At 36.1% G+C, this 20,469-nt stretch overlaps 1 protein-coding gene across 1 annotated transcript in view; it reads right to left on the bottom strand.

The window, feature by feature from the left end:
* Positions 1-20,469, bottom strand: part of LOC121420953 (DNA damage-regulated autophagy modulator protein 1-like) — a 47,998-nt gene that overhangs the window by 10,183 nt on the left and 17,346 nt on the right. The window contains exons 3-4 of the mRNA XM_041615512.1: positions 11,606-11,673; positions 2,971-3,113 (exon numbers count right to left, since the gene is read on the bottom strand). Of these exons, the coding sequence (XP_041471446.1) occupies positions 2,971-3,113; positions 11,606-11,673 (211 nt within the window). The remainder of the gene's footprint in view (positions 1-2,970; positions 3,114-11,605; positions 11,674-20,469) is intronic.

The following is a 20,469-nucleotide window of genomic DNA, read 5'->3' as shown; positions in this document are numbered from 1 at the left end:
GCGTATCTTTATTATAAAATGGTGATATAGATCCTAAACATAATTATGATTGGCTGAAATCTATCACGTGATTAGTTTACTGTATTCCACACTAATGGCTAGTTCTATTAACCGATCATGGTTTAGCACAATAATTTAATAGAAAAGGGTAATAATTCAATCAAAAGGCCTCTGGGAAAGTGAACGAGAAAGCCCCCCCCCCCCCCCGAAAAACACGATTTGGTAGAATCAATCATAGTTCATCAGTATTCCAAAAGCAATATCATGAATATTTTTTAACATCGGTTTTTAGAATCTTTAATATATTTTAAATATTCATTTATTATTAGATTCTTTCATCAATTCATACCTTGAAATGCAGCAAAATAGAATATTTATACGGGTTTTGCTCATTTCAATATAGTAATTTGTAATACATGCATGGGGTCCATGGCCCCGTCAAGTTCCTTCCCCTCTCTGTACCCTAGTGATTTTGTCGAATTCTGGAAGCGGCAAAGAAAGTACATTCAAATTCTGTTGCGTGCATCGATGATCTAAGAATTAAAGGCAGTAATTCATAGGGGTGCTTCCGCGTCTGTCATCACTCTCAGCCTCTTTAAAACCCTCAAGAGCTTTTATCGAGTTAAGTATATCTGTCTTTGCTATTTCTATGCTTGGCAACAAAAGTAAAGTCTAACGTGAATTAGAATCCATCAAGGGCGTGGGTTCAAGATGATTAGATATTTGTAGGGGAGAAGGGGGCCTTTGTTACGTTTTAAAGTCTTGTGAATCTTTGCAGAGGTACGATTGAAAGTTGTGCACGACATTTGAATTGCTCAGTGTTTTTATCCATATTGTAATGAATAAGTAGGGTTAATAGGAGGAGGGGGCGCCCTCCCTTAGCCCCTCTTCTAGAAAGTCTATTGTCCGTCCCCCTCTTTAGTTTTGGGAATTCCGAAAATATATTGAAAATGATGCAAAATTGCCCCTCAAACCTCTGTAAAGACTACATTAAATACACTAAAGATGGCGTAAAATTTCCGAGTGAATAACAGAATTAAACACAGTTATTTTTTTTTTATTTCTCTTGTTTCCCTTTCTTTAATTTTCTACTGATTTTTTTCTCACTTCTTGGCAAGATATAGGGGTGGTCGCCCTCCTTGCCCCCCTCACCGCCATGCATTGATGATAAAATAAAATAATAAAATTAGGTCCAACAAACATCACCAGAGTGGCCCCAACCATGCTTTACTGCACTTGCTATGTCTAAATCCACTGCCAAAAGAATACATAAATTATTTGAAAGGAAGTGACCCGGATTGTAGGATTGTATCTTCTTGTCATGCTTGTCATTTCTTGCTATTTCGTAATATGTTGTTTATTATCAGGTAGTTTTTAAAACCAATAAGGCTATGCATTCTGCCCTTGACATATGATATGTTGTTATCTGGTCGCATTGTGGTTCCGTTAGGTCTTATTTCTTGAGGAAATGAGTGCTTATTTTTTCTGATTTTCTTCTTACTTTTTGTCTGGCAGATATGCGTATACATCTGATAGTAATACTTTTATCAAAATGAGCAGATGAGGGTCAGTTTAAAAGTACAATACGAGCCCCGTATAAGAGGAGGCGGAAGAGGAGTTTGGTTTATGGGATTTCTGTTTCAGTTATCGAGCAGACTGTGCAGATTATGCGTTTGTGTGAGCGTGAGCGATAAGGTGCATTTGGGTGTTTGCGTGTGTATGTGGGTGTGTGTGTTTGTAATTGTGAGGGTGTGTGCGCGTTCGTGGAGGAGGGTGCGTGCGTGTTTTTATGAATCGTTTGAGTGCGTTTAAATTTGGCATAGGCGTTTGGAATGTGTGTGGGTAAATGATAGGTGTGGGTGTGTTTTCACTGCTGGAAAGAACATGGTGTCACACAGTGTGTTCAAATCGGGGATTGTGGCATTGTTGAAATGCTCAAATTGAACAGTGTGGAGATACTTTCACACTATGGACACCTCGACAGTCTGACTGTGCACAGCGTATTCACATGGTCGACTATGAACATGATTCAAACAGTTCAAATCTTCAAATTTAACAGTGTGAAGATATTTTCACACTGTGGACTCCTCTACATTGTGACTGTTCACAGCGTGTTCATGTGGTTGATTATGTGAATACGTAATTCACACTGTTAAATGCTCTCAATTTAACAGTGTGACGGTGATTTCACATTGTATTTCACACTGTGAACACACTGTGGTACACACCGTGGAGCACTATGTTCTAAGTAGTCTGCTTTAGAAATTTGGTAATTTATTCATTGAGATTTTAGTTTAGTCTAGCCATATTTAAAGCAATATTCTTCTTCATAATATAATTATGAAATGACAATTACTTGGATACTAGTTTATCAAACATGATGCATTAAAAATTTAACTTTTTTTAGGCGTCTGCTATGAAAAGATAAAAAGAAAAATTACTAGAATAAATCAAATTAAATCAAAGCGAAGCAAATCAAATCAATTAAGATGTTCTTAGGTGATTGACTCGGTTGTTGTGTGTCCAGACAGGTTGTGTGTCCGGACGATCAATTTTAGAAAGTCATTTGGAAAAAATTACAAGCGAAGTCTTTTTTAGTATATTTTTAGTAAAAAAATGTTTAGGAAATATTATAAAGAAAAAAAAAATAAGATGAATATAACTATTGAATTCATATTCTTAGTGCAATCAAAAAAACAAAACAGAAGGCTTCAGAAATATAGTGTTCGGACACCCGACCCCACCCATCCTTTTGGACACAAGTTAACCCTTTATTGTTTCATCAATATAACTGCTCTTATACTAGTATTTCTGCGGAGTCAAATTTGACTGGAAATGGCGCCAGCTGGAAGTTATTTTTATTCAGAATCAAAGTGGCCCGCAAACGAGTCAATTTTACTCGAAACAAAGCTGACCTCCAGCCGACATCATATCCTAGTCAACTTTGACTCATTCGAAGAGTGTCATTACCTGAAAGTTTGCGACTAGTGTCATTCCGAATCCTGAGATCCATCCAAAGACGAGTCCCCAAATATTCATACTCTTGATCTTGATATAGTATGGAGGAACGAGGCTGGCTAACTGACGAAATCTTACAAAAACACCAGCAAACACTACCAGAAAAGGAGAAAAAGAATAGAATAACATGAAGATTAGAAAATATTGATAGCTAAAAAAAACAAACACATGAAAATAAACTTAAGAAAGGATTTTGTTTAAAAAAACATTTACTGTGTATCATATAAAAATTTAAAAATACAGCTGCAAAAATTTCAAGATAAAATAAATTAATGAACCCACTGCATATCGAAATATATAATTATTATATAATATGATAATATAATGATAACAAAGGAGTAATTCGTGATATATTTGTAAATTTATTGCAAAAGAAAGAAAACAACATTTTTTAGAAATTAAACGTTAGGAACAATGGAATCTATGATATCTTATTTATTGCATCTACGTTGAATACTGCGAATGATATGGATTATATGGGCCTTTTTCTGTAGGGGAGCTAGACGCCAATTTATTTACTTGAGTTTGGACAAGACGACATAGATATGACGTCATTTCCGATATAAAATAAATGGTGCTACAGTGCCCTACTATACACTTTCCAACACAAATCCTCCCCTCGGTGCCCTCCTTACGTTCATTCTTCTCTTTATTCGTTTTCTCCCATTTTTCATGTACTTGAAAAAACATCCTTGAATTTTAAATGATGAAAATGATTTAGAATCTGATGTAACACCAAATAACGTGTTCCAGTTATTCGCAAGTTATTAATGTATAAATATAAAGAAGAACTTTATGCACAGCGCCCAAAGCGTAGTCATAGGCAATGCTAAAATTCAACCTATATTTACCACTAAAATCTGAACAAGCTCAAGCGAAAACCTAGATTAGTCATATGACGTCACCAGACTAAACAGGTCTCTGAATTGACACGTTTACTTGCGATAACACGTAATTACTGCCATTGATCGTTAACTAAATTCCAAGTGCTCCAGCTACTGAAGCATCCATCTCGAGAAAACGATTAATTGAATTCATTAACCGTAGTCCCAGTCATTAGCTTTCTTGCTGGGTGTGTAATTAGGTCTATGGTGGTTTAGAGGAAAACCCCACGCAAGACCATAACCTGATAACAAGGTCATGTGATTACTCATCCAGCACACGTGGATATGCCTCGCACGAAAATACCAAGGCAAAATCTTGAAGAAAAACCTAATCTCTATTCAACGAACCTCCTTTCTTTTTATTTATTTATTTATTTATTTTTAATTGCTTAATCATTTCATTTATTTATCAATATCTTTACTTGTTTATTCATTTATTGATCACATAATTGATTACTTAATGAATTTATCTATCTATCTCATTATTTATTCATTGATAAAAAATAATTATTCATTTATTATTTATTATATATTTATTATTTAGTCATTCAAACTATATATATTTGTCATTTTAAAAAGTCCATGAGTTCAGTATTTGTTACTTGGTATGATTAAGGCCTATACTAAACCCGATTGCGACAGTTTAATTAGACCTATGTATTTGTAAGGACAAATCATGGTTCTATTGTCAAACGAAAAAACGACATTGAAGAAAAAACAGCAAAGCCCCCCCCCCCTCCGTACTCTTCGATCATTTCACATTTTGTTAATCTGACCATTAAAGGAGAAAATCACCATGCAGAACAGTTTGTTGTAAAAATAGCAGAAATCATAGCAAAAATATGGGTGATGTTTTAGGAAGATTTCTTAAAGATCAAGAAAGTTATTAGAATTTTAAGTTTTGGATTTGTAACGTCATAAACGAGCAGCTGCCCCATATTATGTTATGTAAATCACACAAAATAATGAAAGTTCGATTTCCGAGGTGAAATGTATAATGTATATTGACTACCACACTTGATATTTAAGCTCCATATTGGAAAATCATCTAACAGGCAATGCGAGCGCGAAGTGTGAGCGAAAATTTAATAAAGTGACATGAAAGATTTTTTTTCCAAGTCTTCCCCTGATCTTATTTTATTCACTCTGTAAAACTTGACAAGCCAAAAAACACAAAGGTTTTCTTTTAAAATGAAAAGTCATTTAGTGCAAAATACATGTATTATTTCGAATGTGAATGATGAATTTTTCTCTATCATAAAAGACCAAAAATAGTAGGGGAGACATTTGATATTGTGTCCCCCTACTATTTTTGGTAGGGGGTACACGTCCCCCTGTTCCCCCCTGGGATTTCCGCCCATGCTTTCATGTATTTTTCTTTAAAATACGGCAATATATGTTTTATCATTTTTTCTGCAATTTTTATAATTAACTTTTTGTCAGGGTGAACTTCCTGAGCTCGGTCGCTTAACTCACTTGACCCGCTACCTTCGACGCTTCTTCCATGCACGGCAATTTTGTAAGATTTAGGATCATTCTTAAGTGGAAGACGTCCCCTCCCCGAAAGGCTGCCGTACAGTATTCTAACTAGTAAAAAGGGTGACTGCCCCCCCCCCCCCCGCCCGTGGATTGCTGCCCCCCCCCCCTTCTTCGTGGAGGGAAAAGTGTATCAAGTCAGAGTAAGGCAATGCATTGCGAGACAATAATGTTGTTTATCAATTATATAGTAACTTATGACCTTCTTCTTCCGACCTCAAATAGGTAGGTTGTTGAGTGACGAGGAAGCTAAGTAGATCCGCCCAATTTAGAATTTACACACACGTATAGCTATTTGAACTTTTGGCCTATTCATAAGTAAAAACAAATCACGGAGGTCATGTTCTCAATGATTTAAGATTTGTTATCATTTGTATCTCTCTTTGTTCTTGATTTAGATAGCACTTACAGTATGTCCAACTCCATGCTATTGGGGAATTGTCATTATACAACTTAACTTTTGAGCGAATTCCCCATGCATTTACGCAGAAACTAATATATATTATATTTCTGTTTAAAAAAACTTACTATGAATTCTTTATCTAGAAATATTCTATGTTTGGACCATGTTTAATGTTCTGTAACTTTTATTAACATTTTTGAATGCATATACATATATCAGTTCTAAACGGTTTCGTCTGGAATAGATAGTTAGATACACTTTATTACATTTTATTGCTTTGTCATCATTATTTCAACGTGTTTTACGCGATCTTGCTTTTTGTATGGAATGCTAAGTTATTTCTTTTTTTCTTTCAATAAATGAAACAAAAATGTTTTTCTTATTTTCAGAGAAGTCCTTTACTATTCTGTAGACTGTCACCCCAAATCCTTAGGCCTACGATATGTAACAATCGACGAAGCTTTCATAATTAGGCAATTAAACCATTTTTACCCTCTATCATCAAAGCTAGGGTAAGGGTTTTTACCGAAAGAAATCCAAATGAAATGGAAAAAGATTCTCTGCTATTGATGAAAGCTTTGATTATACATTGTTATGTGAATGTTTTCAAGAAGGGGCGTTTTAGTTGCTTAAGTGGTATACAGTTGTACTGTGCTTCTTATTTTCTCTGTTACGTTTTATTCATCGTAAACTCACATTGTTAGTCTTTGGACTTTTTGAATAAAGTATTGTTGAATAAAACCGAATTGAATTTGAATTTGAATTCTCAAAAAACAAATAGTTTTTAGTAAGATAGTAATAATTAGAATCGTTTTCAAAAGAACGCTAAATATTAAAGTGGGTAGATTACAAATAAAAATCCTGCTTGTTTTCAAACATTATTACAAAGTCACTCGTCACCTCAAAGTTTGTAAGAACAAGAGACTGATCCAGTCTTTGTTCCCCTCATCCTCATAACCTGGATAACCATCTTGTATGTTATGACTAACAATTGTGATAAAGCTGCTGCACTCTTAAACATCGTGAGGACGAGGTTGTTTCTGTTTCTAGTCTGTATGGGGGTTAATTAGTTGTTGATAGACGATCTTATATAGGTCACCAAGGAGTATCTTTCTTTTATCCCAAGTGTCTAGAACAAAAACGTTCAATTACTTGCCCTTTCTTGCTCTGAAAGCTTTATCATGATTATGGAGTGATTTTTAACGTATTGAAAACGATTCTGAAATGTTTAAATTCAATATCATACGAATGGACGGTAATAAATAATATTTAAAGATGCTCCACCCTTACGAAAACCACAAAAAATAACAAAAGCACCAACAACAACATCAATTATAGGCAATGTTTCGGATATCTTAATTTTAAAAAGTGGAGCTTCAGTTCATTTGTCTAAGGCCTATTCACAACAGGCTTTTCTTCAACTTAATTTAGTTCTCTCCACGATGAATGTAAAGGTTTAGATTGTACGTTATCTACTTATGACTTTTTTATTTGTAGGAAATAAACGAAATCATTTCACGCAGCACGCATGGCAACGATGTGTATGTCTAAACCTATTATAGAATGGATGAGAAAATCCCCGCAATCTGATTGGTTGAGAGCTATGCAAGAATTTTTACTGGGCTGCACGAACGATATCCCGATAATCAAAACGATATCCACTGTAAACAAGCTATCGCCCGAAAAGGTCATTGTGATGTCATCGCGCATGTACTGTTACGCTTGTTTACGTCAAAATTTTGAATTTTCGATCAAGGCAGAATGAATCAAATAAAGGATGCAAAATGATCTGTAAGTACAAATCTGGTACCGTAATTGTCATTGGGATTAAAACTGCCCGCATACTTGTTAGTTGAGAAGTCCAGACATACGATCTAATGTTAGATCTACTGCCACTGCCCTGAGCTGTGAACAGCCAAATTAATTCTCCACTGCACTGCAGGCCCAGGCAGCTGCAAGCGCTGGCCCCCGGCGCGGCCCGGGCATACACACAGCTAAATTGGAGGTCGGAGGCTGCCTCAAGATCTTGTCAATGCAAAGCTGTATTTGGCATTTTGGGTATAATAATGCCTTTGTGCCAACATATTATGCAGTTAAGCCCATATTTATGTTGTCCAGGGTTATCAAAGTGTCTGCATTACATTTTGGAATTTTCATGCATCCGGTAAATAAATCATGCGTCCGGTAAAAAAAATCATGCGTCCGGTAAATTTTTTCATGCGTCCGGTAAATTCAATTTACCGGACGCATGAAATTATCATGCATCCGGTAAATCATTAATTTTTGTATTTTATTCAATAAATTTTTTCCATTCTATAAAACAGATGATGCATGGGTTTCTTTCGTGGGTCAGTGGAACTGTGTGCACGCGGTAACTTTGGCATTATGGTCTAAACCCACTCGGCTGCGCCTCGTGGGTTAAACCATGCCAAAGTTACCTTGTGCACACAGTTCCTACTGACCCACTCTAACCCATGCATCATTTGTATACTGTAAGCTTTATATAGCATTTGAATAAATTGTGAATGTTTGTTTTATTGTTATAGTCTCTCTGTCATGTCTGTGGTCAATATGATAATCTGCAAACTCATCCCGCGATGATCTCTGAATTCATACCACAATTTTACTATCTGAGAGTTTATATCCGGTTGAAAATCAAATCAATAAGATAAACTGCTGACTCCCCCTATACCTGTTTATTGGTTAGTATTTATGATAGATACCTGGGAGTGAAGACTTTGCTGGGGAAGGGGACACTCAACTATACTGGCTTCTACCAGCGCTACCAAAAATGTAAAAAAAAAAACAAAAAACAAAATAAGGAGGGCGGTACAGGGGCGACCTCTCACACAGTAAAAAGGGGAGGGGGAAAGAATACCACCAAAAGAGATGGTATTACTCGTGTAACTCTGTTGAGAAATCAAAGTTTCATTTTGCAGCAACTGACGGGTTAGAGATGGAATAAGATCGTATGGGCATTTGAGAGTGAGGGTGGGGTGTATGCGGGTGGAGATGTGCGAGCGAGTGTGTGGTCAATGCGTGTTTTAGGTGCAGCGGGTGGCACCCTTCCCAACGTATCTCACATTTTACACGGTTATGTAGTCAAGTTTATACCTCATGAATGTTTTTAAGAACTTTTGAAGCTTTCAAGTCGCCTTATAAACAGTAGAAAAGGTCGGTAAATGACCATAAAAAACATTTGCCACCAGTACATTTGACGACAGAGGTTGTATTTGCTACAAAATTGTACTCCTTATCGCTAGACCCTTGTGCCTATTTCCTACCATCACTCAGCAAGTAACAATACTTGTGAGCCTCAACAAAGGCTAGGCAAAGACACACACCCCCAAAGGACTCCTTTCGGCCCTCGTATCCTTGACACTACTTCATTTTGTAAAATAATAATTGATTTTCCTGCCTTGCCCTTCAGTTTTGCCTCCATAATTTTTTTTATCGAACGGAATAAGAAAATGTAAAAGCCCCGGCAATGCAATTTCATATTTCTGCTATATTTTGATGACCTAAGGTGTTTGTTTCTTTCTAGTGAGTTCCTTGATGCCAGGGATCCTCTTTAGAGATAAGATGTTTTGGAAGGATTTATAAATTTTCAACAGTGGGGTGAGAATGTAAAATAACACCAAAATAAGAAGAAAAGAAAATGAATATAGCTCCATGATGTCATTTCCTTGCAAATATAACTAATACATTTCCACAAAAAAACATATTCTATATGTAATTTTTATGCTATCCGAAAAAGGAATTTGAATCAAAACATTTTCATTCTTCTGGAAATCGCTCTTAACGAGCCACTCACAGCACCATCCACACTCAAGCATTATAGACCTAAAGTTTTCGTTTTTTGGGCAACTGCCCCTCTCATTTATCTTTTGCCCTCAATCTGATAAGTTCATGAAATCGATATAATTGGCTTAGAAAAATATTAGTCATTGATAAAATTGTGAAAATCACTTACTTTTGTCATGATTTCTTTTATGAAATGCTCCATTAGATGTTAAAGGGCGCGATTCAACAAAAGTGTACTATTAATCCCTAACCTCAGGTACATGGCGTTAGTTATACGCCCCAGATGCTGGAGGGGCGTCCTTACCGTGTGCCACGGGCACTAATTCTCCTTTGTAGGAACATCAAGAACATGAGATAAAAAATCTGCCGACTCTGGAAGTGTGACATGGAATATCTGGTAAGGAAACATTCGTGATCTCATTTTACAGGAGAAGCATACGTTTCAACATCTAGATCACGAACATAGAGAAGTACTGATAACTACAACCGAACAAAACAAGGGATAATTACCATGACTGTAGATATCTGATACAGACAATGACCTATATCATGTATATTCATGACAGATCCTTTATCATCCCAGACTAAGACGAGTTTCCATGCCGACGATGAAAAATTGATAGTTAAGTGTCCTTATTAACCTTGCAACACAAGCCCGGATTTCAGAAATTAATTGATTCATCATTATCTAACTTCTCTTTTTTTCTCTCTTTTGGATGATGCTTGCATTTTTATGTGACACAGATGACGAAGAGGAAGGAGGAGGACCAACCCTACCCCATGAGTTTTCAAGAAGTACAAATTGAAGGAGGAATGGATCAAGGACAGAAGATTGGGCCTCATAACTCTATGATTCCCTTATGATTCTAATATGACGTCATGCTAAGATAGTCTTGGCCATTATCAAAATATCCTGGCGCCACCCTGCACTGTAGAATCTCTGTTTAAAACTTTCAGCAAGTTGTCTAAGCCCGTTGCTCTAACAATTTTTTTTTGAAGTTTTAAACAAGTTGTTTGAATAAATTTTAAAAATACAAAAAAAAAATGAATAGTATTATTGTTTAATTTAAGCAAAATGTTGTTCGAGTGACGGTCTTAAACAACATACTATACTTTTAAACGTGTGGTAGCAGGAGTGTTATTATAACTATTATTGGTGGTAGTTGTAGTAGGAGCAGCAGCAGCAGTAGCAGTAGTAGGAGTAGTAAGAGCAGCAGCAGCAGCAACAACAATAGTAGTATAGTAGTAGTAGTAGTAGTAGTAGTAGTAGTAGTAGTAGTAGTAGTAGTAGTAGTGGTAGTAGTAGTAGTAGTAGTAGTAGTAGTAGTAGTAGTAGCAGTAGTAGTAGTAGTGGTAGTAGTAGTAGTGGTAGTAGTAGTAGTAGTAGTAGTAGTAGTAGTAGTAGTAGTAGTAGTAGTAGTAGTAGTAAGTAGTAGTAGTAGTAGTAGTAGTAGTAGTAGTAGTAGTAGTAGTAGTAGTAGTAGTAGTAGTAGTAGCAGTAGTAGTATTAGTAGCAGTAGTAGTAGTAGTAGTAGTAGTAGCAGTAGTAGTAGTAGTAGTAGTAGTAGTAGTAGTAGTAGTAGTAGTAGTAGTAGTAGTAGTAGTAGCAGTAGTAGTATTAGTAGTAGTAGTAGTAGTAGTAGTAGTAGTAGCAGTAGCAGTAGTAGTAGTAGTAGTAGTAGTAGTAGTAGTAGTAGTAGTAGTAGTAGTAGTAGTAGTAGTAGTAGTAGTAGTAGTAGTAGTAGTAGTAGTAGTAGTAGTAGTAGTAGTAGTAGTTGTAATATAAGGCCAATATGTCTAATTGCCTAGCAATTATCACATTATTTGCAACGTGACTTCGGCCAACTGTGTTCTGGACATGATTCATGTTTAATATGAACACGTGTTTTTTGTTGATCCTGTTTAGCCTTAGGTATGAGATGATTGATGATAGATGGTAGTTACAATCTAAGGAACTCACCAATTAACGCTGTCATGTTCAGCAGTTGACCGAAGATACAGCTTTGTGGGGCCGTGCTGGCAGCATCACTGTCAATAAAAGAAAAGAAAATAAATAAAACAAAGACTCGTGTTAAAATAAACGAATAAACAGAAGGATGACAAAATTGCGATTAATTGTGTAAACAGACATCATGTTTTTTGTCTATTATTTCAGCTGTACGGAGTGATAAATATTTTAACTTTTGTCCGCCCAGATTAGTCCTAACTGATGTTAACTGACGAAAACCTTCTTTTGATACTTGGAATATGCAGAGAAGCTAGTATGCCAGAAACAAAAATGTAAAAGGAGGGCGCGAGTCATTCATGACATTTCTCAAATCCTTCCAATTTAAACTCGTGTTCTGGAACAGTAAACATAAATATGAATTATGTTTGAAATTATGTAGGAGATACGGCTCAGAGTTCTATGGTAAAAATAGCATAAAAATTTTCGAAAAAGCCACTCCATTATCTGCCTTCAACCTTAAAAAAAGGTGATGCCTAAGCCGGTTACAAGCCTGCCGGCACCCGGATAAAACAAGCGCTCCTTTTCTTATCTCGTAATCTAGAAAGTCTTTGTAAATCTCAAGTTTGCTCGAGATCGACCGGGAGATCGTATGTAAGCACACGTGGCCCAATTACTGAATCATCATCGAGATAGTAGGATAACGAGTATTTCGGGGCGCCCGAAATCTTCGAAACTTGGCAAAGTTTTGTTGTCTAACATGAACATGAAGAAGCCGGTCAGGGGGAGTAGCTGAAGCTGCCGATCGGATAGAATCCATGAAATTATTTCCTGGAGAAATTCACAATTCTTTTAATTGTGCAAAATGAATTAACACAAACCATGCTGCATATAAGCTTGACGTAAATGGTGTATGTTGCAATTATGGACATGAGCAAAATGTTGTACAAGTGAGCAACGAACGTTAATTCAAAATTATTTCATATGTTGCTTAACATGCTTTAAACGAGTTATTATTCTGTTTTCACTAGCGCATTCGTTGATATATAAAGGGCATTAATAAGAAATAACTACCGCAAGTCAACGGAAGTGTGAAGTCACAAGATTTGATCTAGTGGCAAGTTTAAGCAGACAGTAAACTTTTTTTTCTACTTATGTCATGATTTACAGTTTTAAGGAAGAAAATGCAGAGGGAGACAAAATTTTTTTTTATAGAAGGGTTTTTTTTCTCATTTTGTATTCTTCTATCATACAAAAGTGTGGATTTTTCTCTTTAACAAGATGTCTCAGGAATTCTTCATCTTCCCCGGGGATCGAAGCCAAGATAAGAACTGATTGAATAATAACTACAACATCCTTCCCATCAGGCATTGCGCCAATGTTCCAATGAGATCAATATGTCGATCGCCAATTCAATGAAGGAAAACAGATTGAAAATACAGACATCTCTGACGACGTGTTTAAAATTAGTTCGTCCTGATGACCAGTACCGATTTGTTAAAGGCAAATGTTCACATCAATTTGACTTTTTAAAGAAATCTGAGATGCAAGTCCTACTTGTCACCTATGTCTAAGATATGCTATAACAAAATGAAGCCCGGAATAAAATCGCTCCCGAAAATCATTATTTAGTACCGAAGGTGAAATATTAAGTGACCGGTAACACCATCTTAATTTCGTTCCATACTCTAATATGTGTTAGTTTTGTCTCCCTAGGAGATTTAGTTAATATTTTTTTACTTCAGCCACACATATCTTGAATGTGACTGCACGAATTTGATTTTTTTTCCTGGGTGTTTTGTTTTTCATCCATAAGTCATAAACAGTATGATTGATGTTGTACTTTAAATTTGACTGTGTATTGTTAATTTACTTATGTTGTGCTTTGTGGACGGAAAATGAATAAATCTAAATCTAAATCAATATTAGATGCATGATGGACCAAAGTTATGTATTTCTTTTATAAGATCTGTGTATGCCTTTGATACATCATTAACAGGTCTCAGCATTGGGATTTTATTATTGGAAGTAGGCTATCCTTATATTGCACTTGGCCTATGAGTATTATCAGGGATGGAGCCAAAGGGGGCACAAAGTGGGGGGGGGGGGCATCCTGTGATAGTGAAAAAGAGGAGAAAATGGAATACAAGAAAGAATCAAGAATATGAATAACTTGGTCATGCAACTCAACGCCATGCCAGGTCGCTCCAAATATCTTAACATTGCTCCTAAAATACCCGTATTATTCAACGTTATATTCAGATCGCCGTGCCCCTCCCCTTATCCAAATATCTTACCAACGCCCCTGTCTAATTCGATGCTTACGTTCATGGGTATTTGCTACATATTCCAAACGAACTGTTCTCAAAATATCAACAATTAAGTTAAAAGCGTATTGATTTACATGGTTGAAAAAAGGCGCAATTATCCAATGATTTTCTGGAAAAACAGTAGGCCTATAGTGCTATATCGTAATTGGATTTTGTTGTCAAAATCAGACCAATGTAAAAATGTTTAACTTAATTGATACAGCTTAGGTTCAAGGTCAACAGTATCACCACGTTGCCAAATGTGTCATTGCCAATTTACTAAAACAATTTCATTTTAAATACAGGGAGTATCCCATATGTATTTTTGCCAATGAACAGCAACGTATACATGCATCAGAAAAGAAAGTTTGAACATTATAGGAATCCTCGCGAATTCCACCCTGACGAAATTCACGACGACGCCAATTTCGTCGCCAATTTGAATATTGACGACGAAATCGGCGGCGAAATGTCGTGAACTTCGTCGTCAATATTCAAATTGGTGACCGCGTAGCCAGGGGGGGGGCGGTCGCCCCCCCAAAACGTCCCCAAAAAGAAAAAAAAAGGGAAAAAAGAGAGGAGAAAAGAAAAAGAGAAGGGAGGAAAGGGAAGAAAGGTAGCTTTTTTTTTTCTTTTGATTCTTTTTTTTTCTTAAAAGAGAAACTCCATCAATTTTGCTTTAAATTTATATATGAATTTTCTTCCGCGCTGCGCGCGGTTAAATGACAATATTGCAATTCTCCATTGTTTCCCCCACCCTTTCTCTAACCCTGTTTTTCCACCTCAGGTATACATGGTATATGTGTTTCTTACCGGTTAAAGTTAAAATGTATCCATTAGGGCATGGAATTAGAGTAAGGCTACGCCAAAGTATATGAAGTTATCTTTTTTTAATTGATCGCGCAACTTCTGGTCGGGTCGGCTCCGGGCGTGTAAAATTTTATATCAATTTCTGCCGCCACCTCCATAAAGTCAACTTCTCCTGCTTTTCAGCTCATTACCAAACAACCATAATTCTGGGGCAAACAGGTTCCTAAAATTCGCGTCGTATTAAATAAAGAAGTACAATATTTTTTTATCAAATTCTATTAAACTTCATGTCATTTCCCTTCACATTCATCTCCTGCCCTGTTTTACGCCCTCAGTTTGAAATTTTGAATAACACTTAAGTTTCTTTATTATTCGAAATGAAGCACTTCAGGATGGTAAGTCAAAGAAATTAGGAATCCTCTTTTTTTTAATTCAATTTCAATAAATCACAGAAGTTTCAACTTTTTGCGCACTATTTCCTCATAAAGAAGTTCAATAATCTTAGAAAATCATTTTAATTAGAGCCGATGGTGGTATTAGACGTATCTGCATTATTTTGATGAAACGTCCACCCTTTGAAATTTCAGAGTTTCATTGATCTGCGCGGGACTGAATATCTTTCTCCCGGCATATATACACTTCTTCTCCTCTATTTTGCGAGTTAAAGATATGCACTGTCGCTCAATTGTTTGTAATCAAATCTGATCTTTCCAAGGGAAGTATTCAATATATCTTTGAGAAGACCCTTTAGTCGGGACCCTTTTCATGGCAAAAAAAATGATAAAACGCTTTAGCTTCCGCGCTTCGCGCGAGGGTATTATTATTTTAATTTCCTCCAATGTATTCCTTTTTTGTGCGTTCACAATCACTTTTTGAAAACAAATTAGATTCATGAAAACAATATTCAAAATCACAATGAGTCAACTGAATTGGAGCTGAAATAGGCACTAGAGACAAGAGAGACGGCTCCTTTTCATTTTAATTTATGAAACACCAAAAGCTTCGCGCTTCGCGCGGGAGGGGGAAACTCCCCCTCCCTGCACCCACCCCCTAGGGAGCGCGCTTCGCGCGCTCTGTAAGTGTTGGCACGCTTTGCGTGCATTTACCGCCCCCTCCAAAATGAAATCCTGGCTACGCGGTTGATTGGTGACAAAATTGGCGACGTCGTGAATTTCTTCGCCAATGTCGTCGTGAATATTCGCGATTTGGTCGATTTGCGATGTCCCTTCAGGGCCACCATAGCATCAAGCAACATGATAATGAATCGAAACATTATCATGAGTATAAAACTTGCAAACAAATATTTTCCCTAATGCATAATTTTTTTACGATTGGGTCGTACTTTTTGTTTTTTGCAAAGGGAGACGGCCATGTTGTCCAAATCACTTTACGTTAAATTGGACATTTGGCAATGTGGTGATAATTTTGACCGATTGGCCAGGTTTAAAGCAACAAAGTTCAACTTTTGTCAACATCAATGTGTCAATCTGCCAACATATACTAAATCCTATAAATTAAGGCTAATTCGTATTTCCCTATTGTCCAGAAACGGACTCTTGGCTGGTCAAGGCTTACTGCTCCCATACTCCTACCGAATTTGGAGATTCGCAATTGTTTTCAACACTACCAAATTGTTATATTCTTTACTGTTTAGATATATCCCCCCCCCTCTTCGAGACTAGTTTCAGGGGTTTTTAAATTGAATTCTTTATTCACCGACTCTACATCCATCAGCCTGAAAACTATTTTTCTCGGAGTACAGTGATCTACGGTCAGTGAGTAATACAGAGAATGTAGAACTAAGGTTACACGTCGTAATTCCGAAGGTTCTTTATTCCGGAGGTTCGTAATTCCGAAACACGTAAATTGCCTATACCTCGATGTTCGTTAATCCGAAAACGTAAAAGGATTCGTTAATCCGAATATTTGTGGCGTTATTCCGAAGGTTCGATAATCCGAAAACGAAATAAGGTTCGATATTCCGAAGGTTCGTTAATCCAAAAACGAAATAAGGTTCGTTAATCATTTCGTTTTCGGACTAACGAACCTTCGGAATTACGAACCTTCGGAAATACGAACCTTTGGAATAACCGAACCTTCGGAATTACGAATGTATGCGTAGAACTAGATGCCCCCCCCCCCATCAAAACTGGGGGATGCTAATATTACAGTTTCTGTCTACCCGACAGATTTTATTTCTTTTGTTACAGAGTTAGGGCTATTTTAAAATTTTATTCTGATTAACTTTAGAATTTACGATTTAGCACAAGATGCAGTGGGCAAAGTTATTAAACCCCTGAGAACATTTATCGACCTAGTTCGGTACGAAATAAAAGTTGTTGTTAGTAAAGGTTACTTGGGTTCCCTCTGAACTTGAGATCATTAAGATTTAACTACTGCAACTACAAAAACCACCCCAACCAAATTCACATATCCTTGTTCCTTAACTTATTTCAAATTACTTTTAGTTGACTATCTTAGAATCAATTACTCCAAAAAGATATATAATAAATAAATTCATTGAATCGAATTGACAAGTATTATTGCGATCTGAATATTGGATCCTTTAGTATACCCAATATGGTATTTACTTAAGTTTGGAGCTAAAAGCGGTATTCACATTAAAATAAATACAAATAAATTTTAGTTATTACTAAAGGGGCGGTATTAGTAATTTAAATCATACTACTTGTATATCTATAGGGGTGCAAGTGAGCACATGGCCAGGGCGCCACTTTCAATTTTTCAACAAAAAAAGTACAAAAAGTACTCCCCCCCCAAAAAAAAATAATAATGATAAAGTTTATATTGTCAAGCAACCAGGGGAGCAATTGGAGTCAAAATATAGAAGGGTGTGATTTTAGTGCTAGCCCAGATGTTGAAAAGGGGACAAATTCGCGCATGCCGGGGGCTGTTTTTATTGTTGTTGTTGTACTCTCTCTGTCCCTCTCTCTTCTAAGTACGCCAATAGATGGTTGACTTCCGAGGAAACATTCCCCTCCGTTTCTAGATCCCTGGGAAAATATATTGGGCGTCAAAATGGTCACTGACCCACCTTCTGCTGATATCTGCTCAACTATTGTGAAAGTGAGAGAGCTCCTTTGACATTATTGGTCTCAAGGGCCTAGACATAAAAACTACAAAACTAAGGTACTACATAGAACAGGAAAATTTAAGGAATATTTTTATCTATTTTGTTATTTTTATGCTCTTGTATTTTTTCACTTTTTATGGTTGCATTTTTGTACTTTTTATGGTTGCATTTTTGTACTTTTTATGCTCGTGTTTTTGCTTAAAATCTACCTGTCGTAGTGATGCCAGATATATAGCATCGCTGTGTTAGACCATGCCTCAATGCCCAGGCGGCCGTTTCATAAATCTGTTCGTAAGTTAAGAGCGACTTTAAAAATGACCGGTGAACATTTCTTTGCCAATGAAGATACCATTTAACACAAGAAAGGATCACCAGTCGTTCTTAAAGTCGCTCTTACACTTACGAACAGCTTTATGAAACGCCCACCATAAGTGGGCCAGGATGTGCATATAATTGTTTTGTGAAACAAAGCGAAACTTTAACATGTCATAACTTTCTTAGTTTACATCAGATTTTGATGAAATTGTCAGTGTTATGCTTGTTGGATTTTTCTCTTTTTATTCAAATTGGTGGACTTGTTGTCCTTTAACTTTGTCCAACTCCTCAGTTCATTACCACGGTTTGAATTTGAAACTCCTTGCTTCTCATTATCGCGTATCCGTCAATTTGTCAACATGCCTTGACATTTCTCCCCAAAGAATGTCCTTTACCCCAACGTAATCTCCCACTCACATTTCCTCTTGAGACTTGAAATAATTATGAATGTTGGATGTTAAAAGTAAACCTAAATCCCAAACAAACTTATTCTTTAAAACAATTTAAAATAAACCTATACATGATTGTCTTATTTTCTGCCTGACTAAAAAGTTGATTTTGCAACGATTTCTAGGCTAAATGAGCGAATACTCGAAGGAAAAGAGATTTTTACATTTAATACCTTTCTATGTCTTTTACGGGAGAGAATAAAGTTGACATAAAGATATTTTTTTTAAATGTTAAGAGGACGATGAATCTATATCAGTAAATAAAGTATATATTTTTTTTATTTTCAATTCAATTCAATTCATTTTTATTTCATTTTATTTACCACATAGCGTGAACATTCGTTTGATAATGTGTATATACTGTAGTGACAGACGAAATTATGCTCAATAATGTCTTTATCAATGAAATTAAAGACTTATAAAAGTGAAGAGAATTGCCAGAAATTAAGAAAGAAAAAAAAACAACCCAGAATTGACAAAGAACTTGAACATTCTGATGGTAGGATTAAAAATTCAGGTGGTGAGATTATGTAATTAAGGCAGTAATTATTCTTTTCACAAATTTCTTCATTTCTTAACCTTTTTCGAACTGGATATTATCATCAATGTCTTGGAGCAAGACTAAACCATCATCCATATCTTCCTGTCCCCTGTACAGAGTTTTTCCTCCTTTCCCCCTACCAATCCCTCTTTTCTTAACTTTATCGCTTATTTTTATTTTCCTTACTTCACAATATCTATCCTGTTAGATCCTTAGAAATAGCACTCAAGTAACGCGGTAATCCTCCGACCACACACCCACAACCCACACCCGCAACTTATTACACACACGCACACGCACACCAGATTCATCGGCGACACTACAGTTAGTATATAGGTCGACTCTTAAAGGGGAAGTTCACCCTGACAAAAAGTTTATTGTAAAAATAGCAGAAAAATAAAAAAAAAATATTGCTGAAGGTTTGAGAAAAATTCATCAAATAATTCAAAAGTAATTAGAATTTCAATTATTTGATTTGTGACGTCATATGCGAGCAGCATCCCTACATAGCGAATGGTAAAAAATCAATGAAATTTCATTTTCTCAGAAAATTGAAAATGGTTTTCGCTGTACCTTTTGTATATCCAATAGACAAATCATTTCACATCCGATCGTGAATAGAAAACAATATTAAGTCATAAGGAACCATACAAAATATGAAATTCATGCATTTTATATTACATAACACATGGGGCAGCTGCTCGTTTATGACGTCATAAATCCAAAACTTTGAACTCTAATAACTTTCTTACTCTTTAACGGATTTTCCTCAAACCTTCACCAATATTTTTTTACTATTTTTCTGCTATTCTTACAACAAAGTTTTCTTCAGGGTGAACTTCCCCTTTAACCACTTTTTATAAGCCTTTCTGTGGTCATATGAATGATTCATCAAGTATTTCGCATATTGGTTGCCCCTATAAATACAATCAAATCCTATAAAACACAGGGCACGGTGGTGTCAAAAGTGATCGAAGGCCATCCGATGCGGCCATATTCTCATGTTGATATTTCATTTTCTATTCAAACTTCACTCCCACTAAACCAGATCAATTTTAGACCTGTGGACCAACCACATCTGCTTGGCATCCTCCGACTTGACAATTACCAGATCCGACAAGAAATACCAGTAAATCACCAGAGTGAAACGAAGAATTAAAATATTTCTTAATAAACTTTGTTTAAACCATTTAGGAATAGCTAACCAGTTCACATAGCAAAATACCTTGTATAAAACGCCATACAAGTTGTTAATTTTTCTTTCACTGTGGTCTATGGCAATAACCATAGCCTAACCATGCCATACGCTCCCTTATCCTTTCTCGTCTTGATTTTTGTAATGGCCTTCTGTCTTCAATACC

This window comes from Lytechinus variegatus, chromosome 9, assembly GCF_018143015.1.
Source record: "Lytechinus variegatus isolate NC3 chromosome 9, Lvar_3.0, whole genome shotgun sequence".
Lineage (NCBI taxonomy): Eukaryota > Metazoa > Echinodermata > Echinoidea > Temnopleuroida > Toxopneustidae > Lytechinus > Lytechinus variegatus.
Note: the sequence above shows the minus strand (reverse complement) of the source record. Positions and strands in the feature narration are given on the sequence as shown.